At 43.0% G+C, this 20054-nt stretch overlaps 1 protein-coding gene across 1 annotated transcript in view; it reads left to right on the forward strand.

Annotated features, from left to right (window-relative positions):
• The window catches only part of LOC110506865 (ADAMTS-like protein 3), a 224875-nt gene that overhangs the window by 10504 nt on the left and 194317 nt on the right, over positions 1-20054 (forward strand). The window contains exon 3 of the mRNA XM_090239130.1: positions 15741-15866. Within this exon, the coding sequence (XP_090095256.1) occupies positions 15741-15866 (126 nt within the window). The remainder of the gene's footprint in view (positions 1-15740; positions 15867-20054) is intronic.

A 20054-nucleotide genomic window follows, 5' to 3' on the forward strand; every position in this document is an offset into this window, starting at 1 on the left:
TTGGTCATCCAATAATCGGTATCAGTATCGGCGTTGAAAAATCATAAGCGGTCGACCTCTAATAGACAGGCACATGGCTGTTATCTCCCTCTGACGATGGTGTTGGGGTAACAGCTACGTAATCACAGGGTGTTCTTCTTGGAGCCTTCCTGACATCAACACCTTCTCTCTGTAGTGGAGGGAGACTCAAAACACTCAGAGGGTATTAGCACTGCTAACGCGTTTTCTCCAAAGACTACTTTCTGGTGAGCAGGTTGTCGCACCACAGAGATTTTCATTGCAATCCAGTGAAGGATACACAGTATGTGTGCTAGAGACTGTAGCTGCCCTGTAGGCAGAGGAGGGTGGGGTGGGAGTGGTGTTCCCATGGCTCCTGTTTGGATACAGAGGGGTTAAGGGGGCACACAGTAACCACATTGTGTTTGAACAGCTGTCTGTTACAAACAACAGACTGAGTGATGACAGGAAGTCACCTGGGAGGTCAACAGGAAGAGGAAGTGGTCAGGGGTAGATTTGATGTCACTCTATACTGTGATAAAGGCACAAAGGAGAAATGGCTTTCACAATAAAACCATGGAAATCCCTGAGGGAGATGGTCTCTGTGTGTGTTATAGAGGGAATAGTATGTTAACTTGTTATTATCCATTAATGCAGGTTTTCACAGCAGTCCCAGCGTGAATCTCCCTATATCAACCCCTCCCTCCCTCTCTTTCTCTCACCATGTCAACCCCTCCCTCCCTCCCTCCCTCCCTCCCTCCCTCCCTCCCTCCCTCCCTCCCTCCCTCTTTTTCTCTCAACATGTCAACCTCTCCATCCCTCCATCCCTCCCACTTTTTCTCTCAACATGTCAACCTCTCCCTCCCACTTTTTCTCTCAACATGTCAACCTCTCCCTTCCTCTCTACCTCTTTTCCTCTCAACATGGGAGGAAACTCACTGATGAGGAGATTTAGCAGTTCACAGACACATCACGTGTGCTGTTAGCTGACTCTGTTGTGACTCTTCTCTTGGTTTGGGTGGATTCTACCATGGGTTCATGGTATTGCACTGGGGCCATAAGACCTACTCTTTATAGTAGGGGTACACTTGGTGTAGTGGGTGTGTTTGGGTGTAGTGTGTTGTTGATTCACCACAAGTGTGTGTGTGTTAGTCTACAGTGTATTTGTGTGTTACTGTGCAAGCTTGGAGTGTGTTGTCAATCTTGTGCTGAGGCCCCTAACACCACAATTCAGTGTTAGCGTGTTGTCAATCTTCTACAGGGGCCCCTATAACCCTTGGGGTTACCCTTTTGAGGCCCTTGGATGCTATCCATCTTTGATTCTGCCATGCAAACTACCCTGGCAGCCACAGGCACCAGTCCTTCACAAATTGGACTCCATTAGATCCTTGCAAGCGATAGCATTAGCGCTAGCGTCGTCGCTAGCCAGTCTCTCAGTGTCAATCATTAGCATGGATTTCACAGCTCTGTTCAAAGGGGAAACCCAAAACCCTGGCGCAGGATGATAATACTAAGTGCAATCTGGAGTACAATCTGGAGTAATGTAATTTTGACCATGTGGCTGGGCTAGTGACGGCGGCTAGCCTAGCGTGTCTTAGCGTGTTTTGTGTTATCGCCGTTGTCCTTGTTTATTCACAGTTTGGCTCCTGTTTATTTTTCGGTAGTGGATTCATTACGTCTCGGAATGTCGTTATCAAGACGAGTCTTGCTGGTGAATTTCCTTTCTGTGGTTTATTATTGATATTACTCCAGCCCCGGCTGACACTCTCTCACAGCTGTATGTGTGCCTGCGTGTGTGCATGTGTGTATGTGCGTGCATGTGTACGTACGTGTGTGTGTTTCAGCCATCCATTTAGCAAAACTCTTTCCCGGCCAGGAACAAAATCATTTTCACGTGTGGGTGTAATTAAAGGGACAGTGAGTCAATTCTCCTGTTTTTTTATGATATTTCCACACGTGAAAATTATGACAATGCACTTTTAGTGTAAGAGCTTTAAAAAGAAAAACACCTGGAATTTTAGCCTGTTCAGAGGGGAGGGAATTTTTGACCCACAGCATGACATCACAATCACACCTGATTATTCTGATTATTTGCATATGTGTCCTCCTACATTAAAGGGGTAAGCGGGGTAGCCTGTTAAACTCCGAGTGGTTGTTTTGGATGATGTACAGTACACCTGTGGTACCCACTCTGTTCATTTCAGTCAGTAAATAGAAAGTGACATATCATTTAAAAGCTACAGCACTTGTCTTTTTGGAAATGAAACCCAAACCTTACTACTGGCAATGTCATAAGAATGCCCCCCCCCCCCTTCATATTCATAGAGTATGCAATTTAGGTCAAGTCACGAAAAGTGCAAAAATGTTGCATGCATGGAAAATGCCATTTGGGGTGCCATGTGGGACACAGATTGCTTTTACATCTTGTGGTGGAACAGCTAACACACCAGCTGCCTGTGGGCCCTGGTCAAATGTAGTGCCCTATATAGGGAATAGAGTGACATCTGGGACTCAGCAAAGAACTATGAACTCTGGAGGATAGAAAACTAATATTCCCTAATAAAAGACACATAGTGAAGGGATGCGAGGCAGAGGTAGTGGTTCTCACATACTGTTTGTAGGGCTTGTGTATGGATCAGTGGGTGAGGAGGTGTAGCTGTTCAAAGCAGATTAGCTAACTCTCTCTCTGTCTGTTTATTGAAATATCTGCCCATGTCTGTTTCTCAACCTCTGATCTGTGGACAGTTTATGTCCCAGGGATGGTACTCATTGGTCCCTCAGATGGTAGACTGACAATCTCTATACTTGTTACAGTGAGGGAAAAAGGTATTTGATCCCTTGCTGATTTTGTACGTTTTCCCACTGACAAAGAAATGATCAGTCTATAATTTTAATGGTAGGTTAATTTGAACAGTGAGAGACAGAATAACAACAAAAAAATCCAGAAAAACGCATGTTAAAAATGTTATACATTTATTTGCATTTTAATGAGGGAAATTAGTATTTGACCCCCTCTCAATCAGAAAGATTTCTGTCTCCCAGGTGTCTTTTATACAGGTAACAAGCTGAGATTAGGAGTGCTCCTAATCTCAGCTCGTTTCCTGTATAAAAGACATTTGTCCACAGAAGCGAACAATTAATCAGATTCCAAACTCTCCACCATGGCCAAGACAAAGAGCTCTCCAAGGATGTCAGGGACAAGATTGTAGACCTACACAAGGCTGGAATGGGCTACAAGACCATCGCCAAGCAGCTTGGTGAGAAGGTGACAACAGTTGGTGCGATTATTTGCAAATGGAAGAAACACAAAATAACTGTCAATCTCCCTCGGCCTGGGGCTCCATGCAAGATCTCACCTCATGGAGTTGCAATGATCATGAGAACGGTGAGGAATCAGCCCAAAACTACATGGGGGGGATCTTGTCAATGATCTCAAGGCACTGGTACCATAGTCACCAAGAAAACAATTGGTAACACACTACGCCGTGAAGGACTGACATCCTACAGCGCCCGCAAGGTCCCCCGGCTCAAGAAAGCACATATACATGCCCGTCTGAAGTTTGCCAATGAACATCTGAATGATTCTGAGGACAACTGGGTGAAAGTGTTGTGGTCAGATGAGACCAAAATTGAGCTCTTTGGCATCAACTCAACTCGTCGTGTTTGGAGGAGGAGGAATGCTGCCTATGACTCCAAGAACACCATCCCCACTGTCAAACATGGAGGTGGAAACATTATGCTTTGGGGGTGTTTTTCTGCTAAGGGGACAGGACAACTTCACCGCATCAAAGGGATGATGGACGGGGCCATGTACAGTCAAATCTTGGGTGAGAACCTCCTTCCCTCATCCAGGGCATTGAAAATGGGTCGTGGATGGGTTTTCCAGCACGACAATGACCCAAAACACACGGCCAAGGCAACAAAGGAGTGGCTCAAGAAGAAGTACATTAAGGTCATGGAGTGGCCTAGCCAGACTCAAGACCTTAATCCCATAGAAAATCTGTGGAGGGAGCTTAAGGTTCGAGTTGCCAAACGTCAGCCTCGAAACCTAAATGACTTGGAGAAGATCTGCAAATACTTATTTCCCTCATTAAAATGCAAATCAATTTATAACATTTTTGACATGCGTTTTTCTGGATTTTTTTGTTATTCTGTCTCTCACTGTTCAAATACACCTACCATTAAAATTATAGACTGATCATTTCTTTGTCAGTGGGCAACCATACAAAATCAGCAGGGGATCAAATACTTTTTTCCCTCACTGTATGTAAATGCCTCCTCCAAGAAGAAAATACCCTTGCAGGTAGGGTTGTACATTCTGGGGAATATTCAGAGGTGGAAACTTTCCCTGGGAATTTACAGAAATTAATGTTAATACCATTTAAATGTTGTTGTTTTTTGCATTGGATATATTTACCATATCATATAGAGACCGACACATAAACCTTTTACCTTATCATAAGTAGACATCATTTCAAATGATTAAATCCTTACAATAGAAATAAAAACAACAATTTTGTTATGAATTGAACTTTACATGAGTTGACTCTTCACATTGGTGATTTCACTGAACAACAAAAGAAAGGGAATATTGAATGAACCCCAATGATCCATCGCATCTCCCAAAAATGTTTTCAACATACATCTGTAAAATGATGAACTACAACTTTGGTTGTCTTCCTCAGGCTTCCTTGTCTTCTCCCTGGACCTCCTCAATGTCCACCTCTTGAACATCAGACTCTGAGTCCTCATCTTCACTGTCACTTTCCAACCTTGTTGAGGATGGCTCGTTGTCAGGCTCAAAAAGCCTCAAATTTGCCTGGATGGACACCAATTTTTCAACCCTTGTATTGGTCAGCCTGTTGCGTGCTTTGGTTTGTGTGTTCCCAAACAAGGACCAGTTGCGCTCTGAGGCAGCTGATGTTGGTGGGATTTGGATGATGATGGAGGCAACACGGGAAAAGAGCCTCAGATCCACAAAGTCCCTTCCACCAGGTGGCTGATGACTGCCGTCAGCTCATCTGCAATGTAGAGACTGGTATGTCTGTTGTCCCTTGTGTCTGTGCTCTTGTAGAATACTGGTTGAGGGGTGGAGATGATGTAGTTAATTATTCCTTGCCCACGAACATTCAACATTCAACCTCTCATCAGAGATTATTGCAATACAGTCCGCTTTCTCTATGATTTGCTTGACCTTCACTTGAACTCTGTTGAACTCTGCATCCTGCAAATGTGTAGATAAAGCATGTCTGGTTGGAGGGGTGTATGCTGGGCAAAGAACATTCAGAAATATCTTCCAATACACATTTCCTGTGAGCATCAGAGGTGAACCAGTTGCATATACAGATCGAGCAAGATATTCATCAGCATTTCTCTGACTATGTTCCTCCACTGAGTCAAAAAAACTTCTGATTCCAGGAGGACCATGAGCTGTTGTTATCGATAAGGTGTCTGATTCATCATTTTCACCTTGAATAGAAGTAGAGGGACTTTTGTCAGAGGTTGCTTGTTGTGAGCGCTGAGGGAACTTTATGCACTTGGCTAGATGATTCTGCATCTTTGTTGCATTCTTCACATATTATTTGCCACAGTATTTGCAATTATACACAGCTTTTCCTTCTACATTAGCTGCAGTGAAATGTCTCCACACATCAGATAGTGCCCATGGCATTTTCCTGTGAAGATTAGAAAAAATAAAATAAAATACAATTCCATGTACAGATAAATAGTTAAGCAGATAGATTTAACAACTTTCTTTATAAGATAAATGTTTTAAAATGAAACATGTATGGAAACAGCTGAATTAACACTCATCAGTTAGCAGGCTCAAGCAAGTTAAAATCCACATGGTAGCAAAAACTAACTAGCAGAAATTGTTAACAAGTTAGAAATGATTTAAACACACTTTGCTGTAGGCTACTATTTACTGGTTAACAAAAAATCATGTCATATAAAATATATTCACGCCACCCAGTACTGTATTCAATATATTCACCCCACCCAGTACTGTAATCAATATATTCACCCCACCCAGTACTGTAATCAATATATTCACCCCACCCAGTACTGTAATCAATATATTCACCCCACCCAGTACTGTAATCAATATATTCACCCCACCCAGTACTGTAATCAATATATTCACCCCACCCAGTACTGTAATCAATATATTCACCCCACCCAGTACTGTAATCAATATATTTACCCCACCCAGTACTGTAATCAATATATTCACCCCACCCAGTACTGTAATCAATATATTCACCCACCCAGTACTGTAATCAATATATTCACCCCACCCAGTACTGTAATCAATATATTCACCCACCCAGTACTGTAATCAATATATTTACCCCACCCAGTACTGTAATCAATATATTCACCCCACCCAGTACTGTAATCAATATATTCACCCCACCCAGTACTGTAATCAATATATTCACCCCACCCAGTACTGTAATCAATATATTTACCCCACCCAGTACTGTAATCAATATATTTACCCCACCCAGTACTGTAATCAATATATTCACCCCACCCAGTACTGTAATCAATATATTCACCCCACCCAGTACTGTAATCAATATATTCACCCCACCCAGTACTGTAATCAATATATTCACCCCATCCAGTACTGTAATCAATATATTCACCCCACCCAGTACTGTAATCAATATATTCACCCCACCCAGTACTGTAATCAATATATTTACCCCACCCAGTACTGTAATCAATATATTCACCCCACCCAGTACTGTAATCAATATATTCACCCCACCCAGTACTGTAATCAATATATTCACCCCACCCAGTACTGTAATCAATATATTCACCCCACCCAGTACTGTAATCAATATATTCACCCCACCCAGTACTGTAATCAATATATTTACCCCACCCAGTACTGTAATCAATATATTTACCCCACCCAGTACTGTAATCAATATATTCACCCCACCCAGTACTGTAATCAATATATTCACCCCACCCAGTACTGTAATCAATATATTCACCCCACCCAGTACTGTAATCAATATATTCACCCCACCCAGTACTGTAATCAATATATTCACCCCACCCAGTACTGTAATCAATATATTCACCCCACCCAGTACTGTAATCAATATATTTACCCCACCCAGTACTGTAATCAATATATTCACCCCACCCAGTACTGTAATCAATATATTCACCCCACCCAGTACTGTAATCAATATATTCACCCCACCCAGTACTGTAATCAATATATTCACCCCACCCAGTACTGTAATCAATATATTCACCCCACCCAGTACTGTAATCAGAACTTACCAGAAAGCATGTAGTCCTTGGCTCAGACTGTGAAGTAGTGTGGTTTCAATAGCATCTCATTAGTGTGCAAGATTTTGAGAATTAGCTGTACATGTCATGGAAGAGTGTACTGCACATGTGATGGAAGAATGCACTGTGCATGCAGAGGGTTGTAATTCCATTGAATTGAGGATAGTTTAACCAAAATATGCCATAAGTCCTAGAATTGCCTTGTGTATCCCACAAAAAAGGATCACTGTTATAAGCAATATTTTGGGGAAAATTTCCAGAAAATGTCCTAACATTTCCCGGAAAGTTTCCAACCCTTTGCAACCCTACTTGCAGGTCTCTGCTATAGAAGAGTTATTACAGCACATCTAGTATGGTACCAAACTAGGCTGCTCTGCTCTGCCTGCTCCCTCATCTTCTCTCTAATGCAGGTTCAATGTCAGCAGCCCTGGTATTTGAGCCAAAGCTGAAGAGTGAAAAGATCACTTTCTGTCCTCACACCTCAGGCACCAGTCACCTCTTCACCCCACAGCTGAACCTCTACTGAGGACTGCTCTATGGCCAACCCTGTGGCCTGCATGGGCCAATGTGTGCGTGTGTGTGTGGTGTGTGTGGTGTGTATGTGAGATGTGTGTGTGTGTGTGTGAGGTGTGTGTGGTGTGTATGTGAGGAGCAAGTCACAGGCTTGTGTGAAAGACTCTTTCATTCACATGGACAGTGTGTCCATTCAGTCTCCTCTCAGCTGCAAACACACTGGCTCCATTTCCACTCTGGGTTCTCTGCCAATCAGCTGGTTGGAATCTGTTTCTCTCTCCTCTCTGTCACTGTCTATCTGATTTATCTCACTCTTTCCCCCCCCCCCCCCCCCCCCCCCCCCACTGATTCCTCCACTTTCAAGTGGGCCACGTATGCAATCTCCAGAATGATTAAATCAACGATTTAAAGTTACAGTTGCGCTGTATGTGACAAAATAACAAAGTATACTGTAGATAATCATTGTACCATCTAAACTGCAGTGAAATATATTTTCCAGAACCAAACATATTGTTAATTCAGCTGCTTGAAGCTTGTGTACAAAACAGAAAGTCAAAAATGCAAAAACAAAATGGGAAGCATGGAAATGGCACACGTAGAACATATCTACCGCTTCTTAGACTTGCTTTTAAGTAGAATAATAGATCTATAACTCAATTTCTATGTGAATTTGGTTGGTGTTCCCAAAAAGTTATATATTGCCACTTTAAAACTTCTAAATGAACATTTTAAAGAAGTGTCATCATATAGAATAGAACTTTATTATTCCCACAACTAACAATCAGCACAGAACACACATTTGGGAGGAGCACAGCGTAGGGCGTCATTACAGAAAGCAAACATTTTAATAATAGTTTTTATTTAAATTGATCAAAGTCAACAACAAAAAACTACATACATTATAGGGATGTAAAATAAAAAAAAAATAGAGTTAATCGCAGGATTTGCAATGTTCAAATTCTTAATTTGTTCGAATTAAGCTGTAATTTAAGATTTTCTTACAAAAAAGCATGAAAAGAATATTGACGTCCTGATTTTTCTAAAGTGATGGTTAGCAACATTAGGTCAATTAAGAAAGCACACTTTCGTTAACCTCAATGTCAACTTGTTTATAGATTGCTTTGTTGGTTTTAAGCTGTATATATTATGTATTTGGGATGTTTTCAGTGTATTTTGAGTGCTTTCAGACAATGCAAGTTATCGCGTAAAAATAAATGATGCACAGAAATTACAAGAAGTTAATTGGAGTTATGTGATTAACTCTGACAGCCCTAATTATTTATGGTAATTCTTAATATTTTTTCCCAATGATAGTTTCCCCCTCATCTGATCGACACGTCCCTCAAACCTTTATAATCCGATTGTCATAGGGTTGGATGGGATGCCTCATGATATCACTCTCGCCTGAGGCCTTTAGTCCAAACTGGTATCTGTATCACCCTGTTCACCCTGTAGCCTATTCTGCAGGACAACTTTGTCTTTGGTTTTTGGATTGTCTTTGCATATCCATGCTCTGTAGTCACATCTAGGTTAGGTGTGGAGTAGATGCCTCTCCTATCAACTTGCCCTCTTCCCACTGGTACCCAGATCTTTCCGTTAAATGTGACGGGCCATGGGCGACACACGCCATTAAACCTCTTCCTCTTTGGTTCACACTCCATTAACATTCCCTGCTTTTGGTCCATCTCTCATAACAAACATCCATCACGGCGATAGTGACAGGAAGTGTTACCCTGGTGAGGGAAGCATTCTGGAATCTGTGGAAGTCTGAGCTATTTGCCTCTGGAGAGATGAGCTAGAGATGACGTAGCGCTCTGAAGGGATGCCAGTCGGGAATACAGATCAGGAATACCACACTTCCAGCAGGGCATTAACGTGGGAAAACAGCAGGGCTTTGTTCAACAGGGCACAACGTTGTGCAACGTTCAGTTGAATGAAAAAGGTTGTTGAAGAACATTGCGATTATAGCGGCTCAGGGGGCGAGTGCAGGGCCGTGCACAGACCTTTCAGGGGCAGATGCTCAAAATGAACCCCCTCCCCCCCGCTTGAAAAAAATGAATACATTTATAATTAATTTGAAATTCATAACAAACCAGATTTGTTGTTGTTGCATTGCATATTTATTTCTGCAACAACACTCACTCATCATCACAAAGTGTAAGCAATCTAGTTACAGTGCCTCCTAAAGACATGATTGACATGGGGGAAAGAGGGTGGACAATCAGCTGATCATTCATGTTGTTGATTGATGTAAATATGCTACTTAGTTATCTCCATTTATTTGACTGATTGTGATTTACCTCTCTATGTATTTCTGCCTCTCTCTGCTGCGCATCAGCCAACCAGACTGAATATTGATGTAGGCTAAATGAAATGTTATCAAGTGATAATCAAATGTCATGCTGCTGTGGCAGTACTGTTGTATTTAAACTAGGGAGCTAGACAGACACTTGACTGGTGACCGTATCTCTCAAGCTGTGCATGTTTAGATAGCGGGCACGCGCAATCTCTGTACAGGCCATAATGGGGAAAAGGGGCAACCGGGCATGGGGGGGGGAGGGGTGGCAAACTTGACAATGACTTGCGGGCAGTGGGTTCCGAACAACAATAAAAAAGAGCTATACAAAAAAGTCCTAACACCACAAAAAGGGCACTTTGGAGACAGGAAGGGCAAAGGGTCATGTGCTCTGCACAGGTAGAGCCTGTCTGTGCACGTGCCTGGGTCCGTGTGTACTGCAGCTGCTGCACAAGTTTTTCAATTCCAAATGGTGACACTCTCATATGGTCACACCCTGCTACACCCAACAAACCGTCATAGAAGTAGCAAATTGTTTAATGAACTGAATGCGTTCCCTCTTCCAAAGTTTCTCCCAGAGTTTCCCACAGACATTCATGTCAGAATTACTCATAGACTGTCTACATGGCAGCTTCAGAGACTTATGCTTCATAGTCAAGAGGCAGTGTTTCCCTTGAAGAAGCCTTCTGGGCAGCAACAATTTCCATTGAAACCAGTTGAAACCAAAGTATTTCAGGTGGGGGGAGATAGATATGACTTTGAAGAGGTCAACACCTCTAAATAATGCTTTCTTCCAAGAGGGGCCCTTTACATTTTCTTAAACTCAGGGGGCGGCGTTAGTTTAGCTTTCAACTTCGTTCTGATAAGCAACTGGATATAATTGGAACGCTTTGAACTCTTAACAGCACTGTTATTAATACTGTGTGTGTACTCCCCCTAAACCTTACCCTCTCTGAACAGCGAAGTAGATAAGATAATGCCAAGCTAGGCCAAAGGGGTCCAAAGTGGTCCCAATTGGGCCAAGTCGGGCCTCGTTGGAATCTATGCTTCTGTTGTGGGATTTTCTTTTGGGTCCAGCCAGCCCTTCAGTACCCTTAGTAGTACCCTTCCAAATGTTCTTTCTAGGGGAATTGGATTTTTGTCAATTGCCCCATGTTGTGATGTGTCTCTTAATTGTCCCAGGAAGAAAGCTGTGATTATTTGGCTGTGTATACACACACTCACGCACTGATACGCACTCACGCACTGATACACACACACACACACACACACACTCTCTGTATCTGATGTTTCAAAAACACATTCTATTTAGATCTTCAAAAATGACCATTGTGGAATCAGAGTGTGTGTGTGTGTGTGTGTGTGTGTGTGTGTGTGTGTGTGTGTCAGTACAGGTTAAATCAAGATATTGTCCTACGAAGAAATGACCATTCATGGGTATCGTGGAATCAGAGTGTGCGGGTGTGTGTGTGTGTGTGTGTCAGTACAGGTTAAATCAAGATATTGTCCTGTGAAGAAAGGACCATTCATGGTAAAACATTTGTTGGGGGGTGACTCTGTGACTGGGATCACCAGTGGTGTGCTGGAGCTGAACAGATTAGTGTGTGTGTGTGTGTTTGTATATGTGTGTGTGTTTTGTATGAATAGAGAAGTTATTGTTCCTACTCTACTGCCTCTGAGGGTGAAAATAGACTTTTACACAATGAGATCAGACTTGACTTTCCCTCTCTATCACACCTGCTCTCTCTCTGTCTCTCTCTCACCACTAGTGGTGGGGTGGCTGGTGTGTTACTTTTTAATCTGCCACTTTAACATTACTTTTCCCCCTCACTTGGCTGTAGATGATACTCCAAAAGGTTTTGGGATATTTAGTTCCCCTACCGAGATAGTAAACAGTCATATTTTCTGTAGTCAGGTTAATGTCATAGAGCCCCATTCATTCTGAAAGTGCCTAAAACACCTTATATACATTCCAACCCATGTTGGGGGAGGGTTTGTCCAGGGTTGGCCGTCATTGTAAAATAAGAATTTGTTTTTAACTGACTTGCCAAGTTAAATAAAGGTTACATTTAAAAATAATAATAATAAATAATATTAAAGTAGTTCTTGACCAGGTTTGCACACATTGCAGCAGGGATTTTGGTCCACTCCTCCATACAGACATTCTCCAGACCTTTCAGGTTTCAGGGCTGTCGCTGGGCAATACGGACTTTCAGCTCCCTCCAAAGATTTTCTATTGGGTTCAGGTATGGAGACTGGCTAGGCCACTCCAGGACCTTGAAATGCTTCTTACGGAGCCACTCTTTAGTTGCCCTGGTTGTGTGTTTCGGGTCGTTGTCATTCTGGAAGACCCAGCCACGACCCATCTTCAATGCTCTTACTGAGGGAAGGAGGTTGTTGGCCAAGATCTCGCGATACATGGCCCCATCCATCCTCCCCTCAATACGGTGCAGTCGTCCTGTCCTCTTTGCAGAAAAGCATCCCCAAAGAATGATGTTTCCACCTCCATGCTTCACAGTTGGGATGGTGTTCTTGGGGTTGTACTCATCCTTCTTCTTCCTCCAAACACGGCAAGTGGAGTTTAGACCAAAAAGCTTTATTTTTGTCTCATCAGACCTTCTCCCATTCCTCCTCTGGATCATCCAGATGGTCATTGGCAAAATTCAGACGGGCCTGGAAATGCGCTGGCTTGAGCAGGGGGACCTTGCGTGCACTGCAGGATTTTAATCCATGACGGCGTAATTTGTTACTAATGGTTTTCTTTGAGACCGTGGTCTCAGCTCTCTTCAGGTCATTGACCAGGTCCTGCCGTGTAGTTCTGGGCTGATCCCTCACCTTCCTAATGATCATTGATGCTTTACGAGGTGAGATCTTGCATGGAGCCCCAGACCGAGGGTGATTGACCATCATCTTGAACTTCTTCCATTTTCTAATAATTGCGCCAACAGTTGTTGCCTTCTCACCAAGCTGCTTGCCTGTTGTCCTGGAGCCCATCTCAGCCTTGTTTAGGTCTACAATTTTATCCCTGATGTCCTTACATAGCTCTCTGGTCTTGGCCATTGTGGAGAGGTTGGAGTCTGTTTGATTGAGTGTGTGGACAGGTGTCTTTTATACAGGTAACGAGTTCAAACAGGTGCAGTTAATACAGGTAATGAATGGAGAACATGAGGGATTCTTAAAGAAAAACTAACAGATCTGTGAGAGCCGGAATTTTTACTGGTTGGTAGGTGATCAAATACTTATGTCATGCAATAAAATGCTAATAAATTATTTAAAAATCATACAATGTGATTTTCTGGATTTTTGTTTTAGATTCTGTGTCTCACAGTTGAAGTATACCTATGATAAAAATTACAGACCTCTACATGCTTTGTAAGTAGGAGAACCTGCAAAATCGGCTGTGTGTCAAATACTTGTTCTCCCCACTGTACATACATACATACATACATACATACATACATACACAGACTCACACACACGTGCATACACATACATACACCACGCATGCACGCACGCACGCACACTCACACACACACACATGTACACACACACACACCACAGACACACTCTGGGGTGTTGTGTAAGCTATACTTAGTGGTGATTTCTCTGTCCCTACAGACATTGAAGCGATGCATGACCCTTGCAAAAGAGATCGAGAGACCGGGAGAGTGAGACAGAGAGAGAGAAAGAGAGTTACAGAGAGATAGAGATAGACAGAAAAAGAGAGAGACAGAGAGTCCGAGAGGGTGTGAGAGAGAGGGAGAGAGAGACCAGCTGTGCCCTCCAAAGGGCAGGATAGCCCAGACACCAGACACGGTCACTCTAGTGGTGTGTAAACTCAATTAGAGGTCTTGCTGTTATGGTGGGCTGTTACGCCATGACCCAGTGACTTCACAGCGGGAGAGTGTGTGCGTGTGTGTGTGTGTGTGTGTGCATACATGCAGGTGTGAGTGTGTGTGCATGCAGGTGTGTGTTAGAGAGAGTGTGAGTCTGGCCAGATGTGGGCATAGACGGATTGCTGCTCCAAATGTGACTCATGGCTTCTTTCCAAACCTTTACAGGGGATGTAGACACTTTGGGTGTGTGCTGCTTGATAGTGTTTTGGAGTGCTGTGAGGAGGGTCCAGCATCTGTGTGTGTGTGTGTGTGTTTGCACGTGTGAACGTGTGTTCAAGGGTACAGGCACTTTCTATAATTTATGGACCAGACAGAACCTATTCTGTAGTGCAAGACCAGTTTGATCAGAGACTGAAGGCTATCTCTCTGATTATTCTATGGTATTTGGAGCGACTGCACTGAATCATAAACAATATGTATGTATTTGTCTCTTAGTGACTCAACATTGTGTCTGTTCTACTCTGCCTGTGGTAATGCCTGTCAAACCCAGTGGACTCAGAGCCTGCTGTCTGAATCTGACAACATCAGTGTCTCCACCAGCCAGCCTGTTTCCAGGGTAACTACTGTTTTAACCCTTTCAGACAGAATGGGCACCCTACTTAAAAGTCATGTCTGTCGACACCTGAGGGACTTACGTGTGTCTGTGTTTATTTTGGTTCCTCTGGTCCAGACTTATATATAGGGGGGGGGGGGGGTCACAGGATGCACCCCAAATGGATCCATATTCCTTTCATAGTGCACTACTTTAGACCAGCGCCCATTGAGTTTTGGTCAAAACCAGTGCACTATATAGGGAATAGGGTGCCATTTGTGATGCAACCCCAGTTCATACAGATGGCAGTGTGCTTTGTGTGTCCGGGTGGGGTGGGGGACGAAGGGGGGGGGCTTCACACATGGGCTTTGTTTAGGCTGGAGTCTGGGTGCAGGGTTGTGTCTGTCTGGAGGACAGCTCAGTGGGAGAAGACTGGAGTCCTGCCTCTCAGCTGGTGTCCTGTCAGACACCCACCAAGTTACTGATGAAAGAGTGTGTGTCTGACTCTCTTCTCAGTGTGTGTGTGTGTGTGTGTGTGTGTGTGTGTGTGTGTGTGTGATTTGCACAATTTCAGGAAGAATGCCGTGTTCGCCACAGAATTCAGTGATGTTAGCTGGAGCACAGCTAGTCTCTCCTGTGTATACACACAGTGTGAATACGAAACCAACCCCGGTCTACTTGGGGAGACGATATCACTGCATCTGTTTATTAAACAAGACTTAGGTCCAGGTTTCTCTCCTCTAATGAACATCACATAGATTAGTAGTGTGATTTACGGTCTGTTCTGAGAGCTACGGTGACTAGCACTACGTCGTCTTGGAGCTGAGTCTGCAGCTGAGAGGAGTGAATGTTGCTCTGCACATTTGCACAATGATGACACACATGCGTGTGTGTGTGTGTGTGCGCGCATGCGTGCGTGCTCGTGTGTGTGTGTGTGTGTGTTGGAAGAAGTTCACATTATTAGCTCTATTCAGGTAAAACCTCTAACAGAGTTACCAGGGATCTCTTCTTTGGTAACAGAGTTACCAGGGATCTCTTCTTGGGGAACAGAGTTACCAGGGATCTCTTCTTGGGGAACAGAGTTACCAGGGATCTCTTCTTGGGAAACAGAGTTACCAGGGATCTCTTCTTGGGGGATTTCAAGTTTTCTATTCATATGTTTATTTTCTACCTCCTGTCTCCCCAGTGTGGAGCGACCCAGAGCCAGACCCAGGGTGCCGTGTTCCTGCCTGAGTTTGCTCTGTCCCCTCAGGGAAGTTTCCTGGAGGACGCTACCGAGGACCAGTTCCTTACCTACAGATACGACGACCAGGTGGGTACACACACACACACACACACACACACACACACACACACACACACACACAATGGAAAACCTGATCCTCTGAGTGAGTCTGCTGTGAGTGGCGTGTGGGAGTAAGGGAGAGAAAGATGGGGTGTTTTTGGGGTGTAGACAACAAATGAGACACACATGACATGTCAAAAGAACAACTATTTCTAAGCAGTAGGAAAAGTCCCCAAATGTCTTTTTCTATCGTATACACTATGTGAGAAGATATTGAGAGGTCCAGGATACAATGCATTCTTCTCTCTGCATCGTCTCACATGTGGAACCTTTTCTCCAGTTTGATTCAATAAAGCAGCGTGCTCCTGCTGATCCATCTGGCGTTGGGCTGAAGAGCTCAGGATAATAAAGCTATCTTGTTTTTTTGCTCTCAATTTGGCCTTTTGGATCAGGAACCACAAAATTCTGGTTAAAATGTTGAGTACATGATGTTTTGAAAAGCTCGCATCTGACCAATATCAGGACAAATGATCCCTAATTATACGCAGAAACATGTCTGAATGTTTCAAGTTGGATTTCTCCTGAAGTATTTGTCTGGAATTTGTATGGTTGTATGGCCCAGAACTTTTTTTGAAGCACCAAATTCAATAGAAAATACTGGTCTGTCACTTGGCCCATGGGTTAGTTGAATAGAGATGAATAGCATTACATTTGTCTGTGAATTTCAGACACGCAGTTAAATGCCAGAGAGGCTATTGAAGAGAGAACAAGTGGTATAAAGAGGCAGAGCCTGACAGAATATCTGTCCCATTTTTTTAGGCACACAGCAATGAGACATTTCCTTTAAAACACAGGTTTTCAGGCCATAACCTTTCTGTAGAGATGGACCCTGTACTGGGGTCGGGAAAGTGTTGGTCACTCACATTATCACAACCTATCACATTAGAACGGACTGAATCAGTGTTGACTAACTATCACTATTAAGGTTGCAAAATTCTGGTAACTTTCCCAAGTTTCCCAGAAATCCTGGCTGTAGAACGCAGGATTCCCTGCTTATTCCCTTCTGATACTGAGAATCATTCAACCAGGATGGTTCAGTCAGCAACATCACTGTGACCATGTCGGTCCCCAGACCTGCTGCTATAGGGACTTGACTTAGGACTCAGTATCAAATACAGTACAGGAGCGCAACTTTGGTTTAGAAGGGTGAAAGTAAAATAGAAAGTTGTTTCATTTTATTTTGATAAATACAGTCAGATTAACATGCCAAACAGCCTATCCGACTACTCGGAGGCGTCCACATGGTCCTAAAGCACATCGTTGTCTCGTTTTGTATCACATTCCTATGATAAAACTGGGGGGGACAAAAATGCAATTTCAGAATGTGGGGGGGAACATGTCGCCCCTGACTCAGTATGTTCAGTTTAGATATTCCAGTGCTACTAGGAGGATTTGTATGGAATGGGGTGCTTACCTGGGGAATGTCATATATTCCATGTGATGGCATCTCCCAAAAATACTGTATTTTCTTATTTATTTTTAAAGCTGACACATTTTGACCTCATTCAGGGTTTGTCAAAGCTTGCTTTTGGTCTTTTTGGGAGATGCCATAACTTTTAATTTTTTGAGTACACAGTATGTTTGACTCTTTGTTTAAAACTTCCAGAATGATTCAGCCTGTCTCCCCTAGTCTTGACTGATGCAGTCATGTTAAGTCCAAGATTGTAGAATTGGATGCTTCTGTGTCTCTCTTGTTGAGGATGTGTGTCTAGTGCTGTTCATGTTCCTGACTTAGACATGTCTGGATGAGTGATAGAGCTGCATTAAGCTACACAGACACGGTGGATAGTCTGTACATTGGAGTCTTGTTTTGGGTTTCTCTGTGTTAGTGGATGTGTGACTAAACCAGTTCATGACTTACACCTGAGCTACATTAACATGGCTGATATATCTGTAGTATCTATAGACTATAGTCTGCATAGTGTTCGTTGGAGTCTTGTTTTGGGTTTCTCTGTGTTAGTGGGTGTGGGATGAAAGCTGCTAGGAAGTGAATTCATGGGGAATGTGTGGCTAAGCCAGACATTGTCTGGTCACTGGGACTGCTGCCAGGTGGCTCAGTGATGCTGTGGTGCTGGCTGCGGGAAGATCAAGGTTGTCGGTTCAATTCCCACGTCGGTCTCATACGCTGATTATGTGTTCACTGGGAGGAGGTTTTCACACACAGGGTTTATTGCATCCAACCTGACTTTAGTAAAAAAGGTCCTGTAATGTGAATACTCTGAAAAATATGTATTTTCAAATGACTATAGTACCTTCGAAAGTAATGTGAAGAGCTGAATGAACCTGGACGCTCTCAGAGTGATATGAACTAAACTGAGTTCTTCCCTTGGGTCTTCTCTGCTTAACATAAAGACATTTGCACCACATCACACAATGCCACGATATGCTCTAGTTCTGCATCTTCTATCTATTTTACAGCAAAAAAGTGAGACTTTCTTGTTTGTTATTTAGTCTTAACCCAGATACTGGTGATAGGGGTTCATTGAAAAGGGGACGCCAGGTCCCATATTCACAAAGAATCTTCCAGTAGGAGTACATCTCATCTAGGATCAGACCCACACATGCATGCCTCTAGCCCCCATTTTCTATTAGCCGAAGCAAAAGTCCTTTGTCATCTCAGAGACAGGAACAATACAGCACTCACAGCTTAGGCACCATGACTGCGTCGCAAGTGGCACCCTAGTCCCTATATAGTGCACTACATTTGACCAGGGCCTTTAGGCCTCTGGTCAAAAGTAGTGCACTATATAGGGAATAGGGTGTAGTATATATGACAAAGTGCCGACATACAAATTGCTGTATGACCCTGCGAATAGAGGAATGATGGAGGTAGACATCTGTTCCTAACACTTTCTCCTGTGGTAGTCTTGGACCAGAGCCTGCACTGACTTAGAAAGTCACTGCAGGAGGAACAAAGAGACTGCCTGAGGCTGAGCCAGTCTGTGGAACACACACACACACACACACACACACACACACACACACACACACACAGCGCCTACAGAAAGATACCCCTTGACTTATTCCACATTTTGGTGTGTTACATCCTGAATTATAAATGGATTCAATCCATTTTCAGAAATATCTCATTTACATAAGAATTCACACCCCTGAATCAATACTTTGTAGAAGCGCCTTTGGCAGCGATTACAGCTATGAATCTTTCTGGGTCTCTAAGAGCTTTCTACACCTGGATTGTGCAACATTTGCCCAATATTCTTTTCAAAATTATTAAATCTCTGTTAAATTGGTTGTTGAACATTGCTAGACAACCATTTTCAGGTTTTGCCGTAGATTTTCAAATAGATTTGAGTCTGTAACTTGGCCACTCAGGAACATGAATTGTTTTCTTGGTAACTCCAGTGTAGATTTGGCCTTGTGTTGTAGGTTATTGTCCTGCTGAAAGGTCAATCTCCCAGTGTCTGTTGGAAAGCAGACTGAACCAGGTTTTCCTCTAGGATTTTGCCTGTGCTAAGCTCCATTCTGGGTTTTTTTCAGGACAAAAAGTAAATTGCTTTGCCACATTTTTGTTGCAGTATTACTCTAATGCTTTGTTGCAAACAGGATGCATGTACTGGCTTCCTTCTTTTCACTCTGTCAATTAGGTTAGTATAGTGGAGTAAATACAATGTTGTTGATTCATCCTCAGTTTTCTCCTATCAGCCATTAAACTCTGTAACTGTTTTAAAGTCACCATTGGCCTCCTGTTGAAATCCCTGTGTGGTTTCCTTCCTCTCTGCCAACTGAGTTAGGAAGGACACTTGTATCTTTATAGTGACTGGGTGTATTGATACACCATCCAAAGTGTAATTAATAACTTCTCCATGCTCAAAGGGATATTCAATGTCTGTTTTTTTTACCCATCTACCAATTGTAAAATTGGAACCTCCCTGTCTTTGTGTCTGAATCTGTGTTTGAAATTCCCTGCTTGACTGAGGGAGATAGATATTCAGAAATCTTGTTAAAACACTGTTATTGCACACAGAGTGAGTTCATTATTATGTTTTGTTAAGCAAATGTTTACTCCTGAACTTATTTAGGCTTGCCATAACAAAGGGGTTGAATAATTATTGACTCAAAACATTTCAGCTTTTCATTTTCAATGATTTAGTAGAAATGTCTAAAAACATAATTCCACTTTGACATTATGGGGTG

Source organism: Oncorhynchus mykiss, chromosome 6 (genome assembly GCF_057628025.1).
Source record: "Oncorhynchus mykiss isolate SJ-2025 chromosome 6, ASM5762802v1, whole genome shotgun sequence".
Lineage (NCBI taxonomy): Eukaryota > Metazoa > Chordata > Actinopteri > Salmoniformes > Salmonidae > Oncorhynchus > Oncorhynchus mykiss.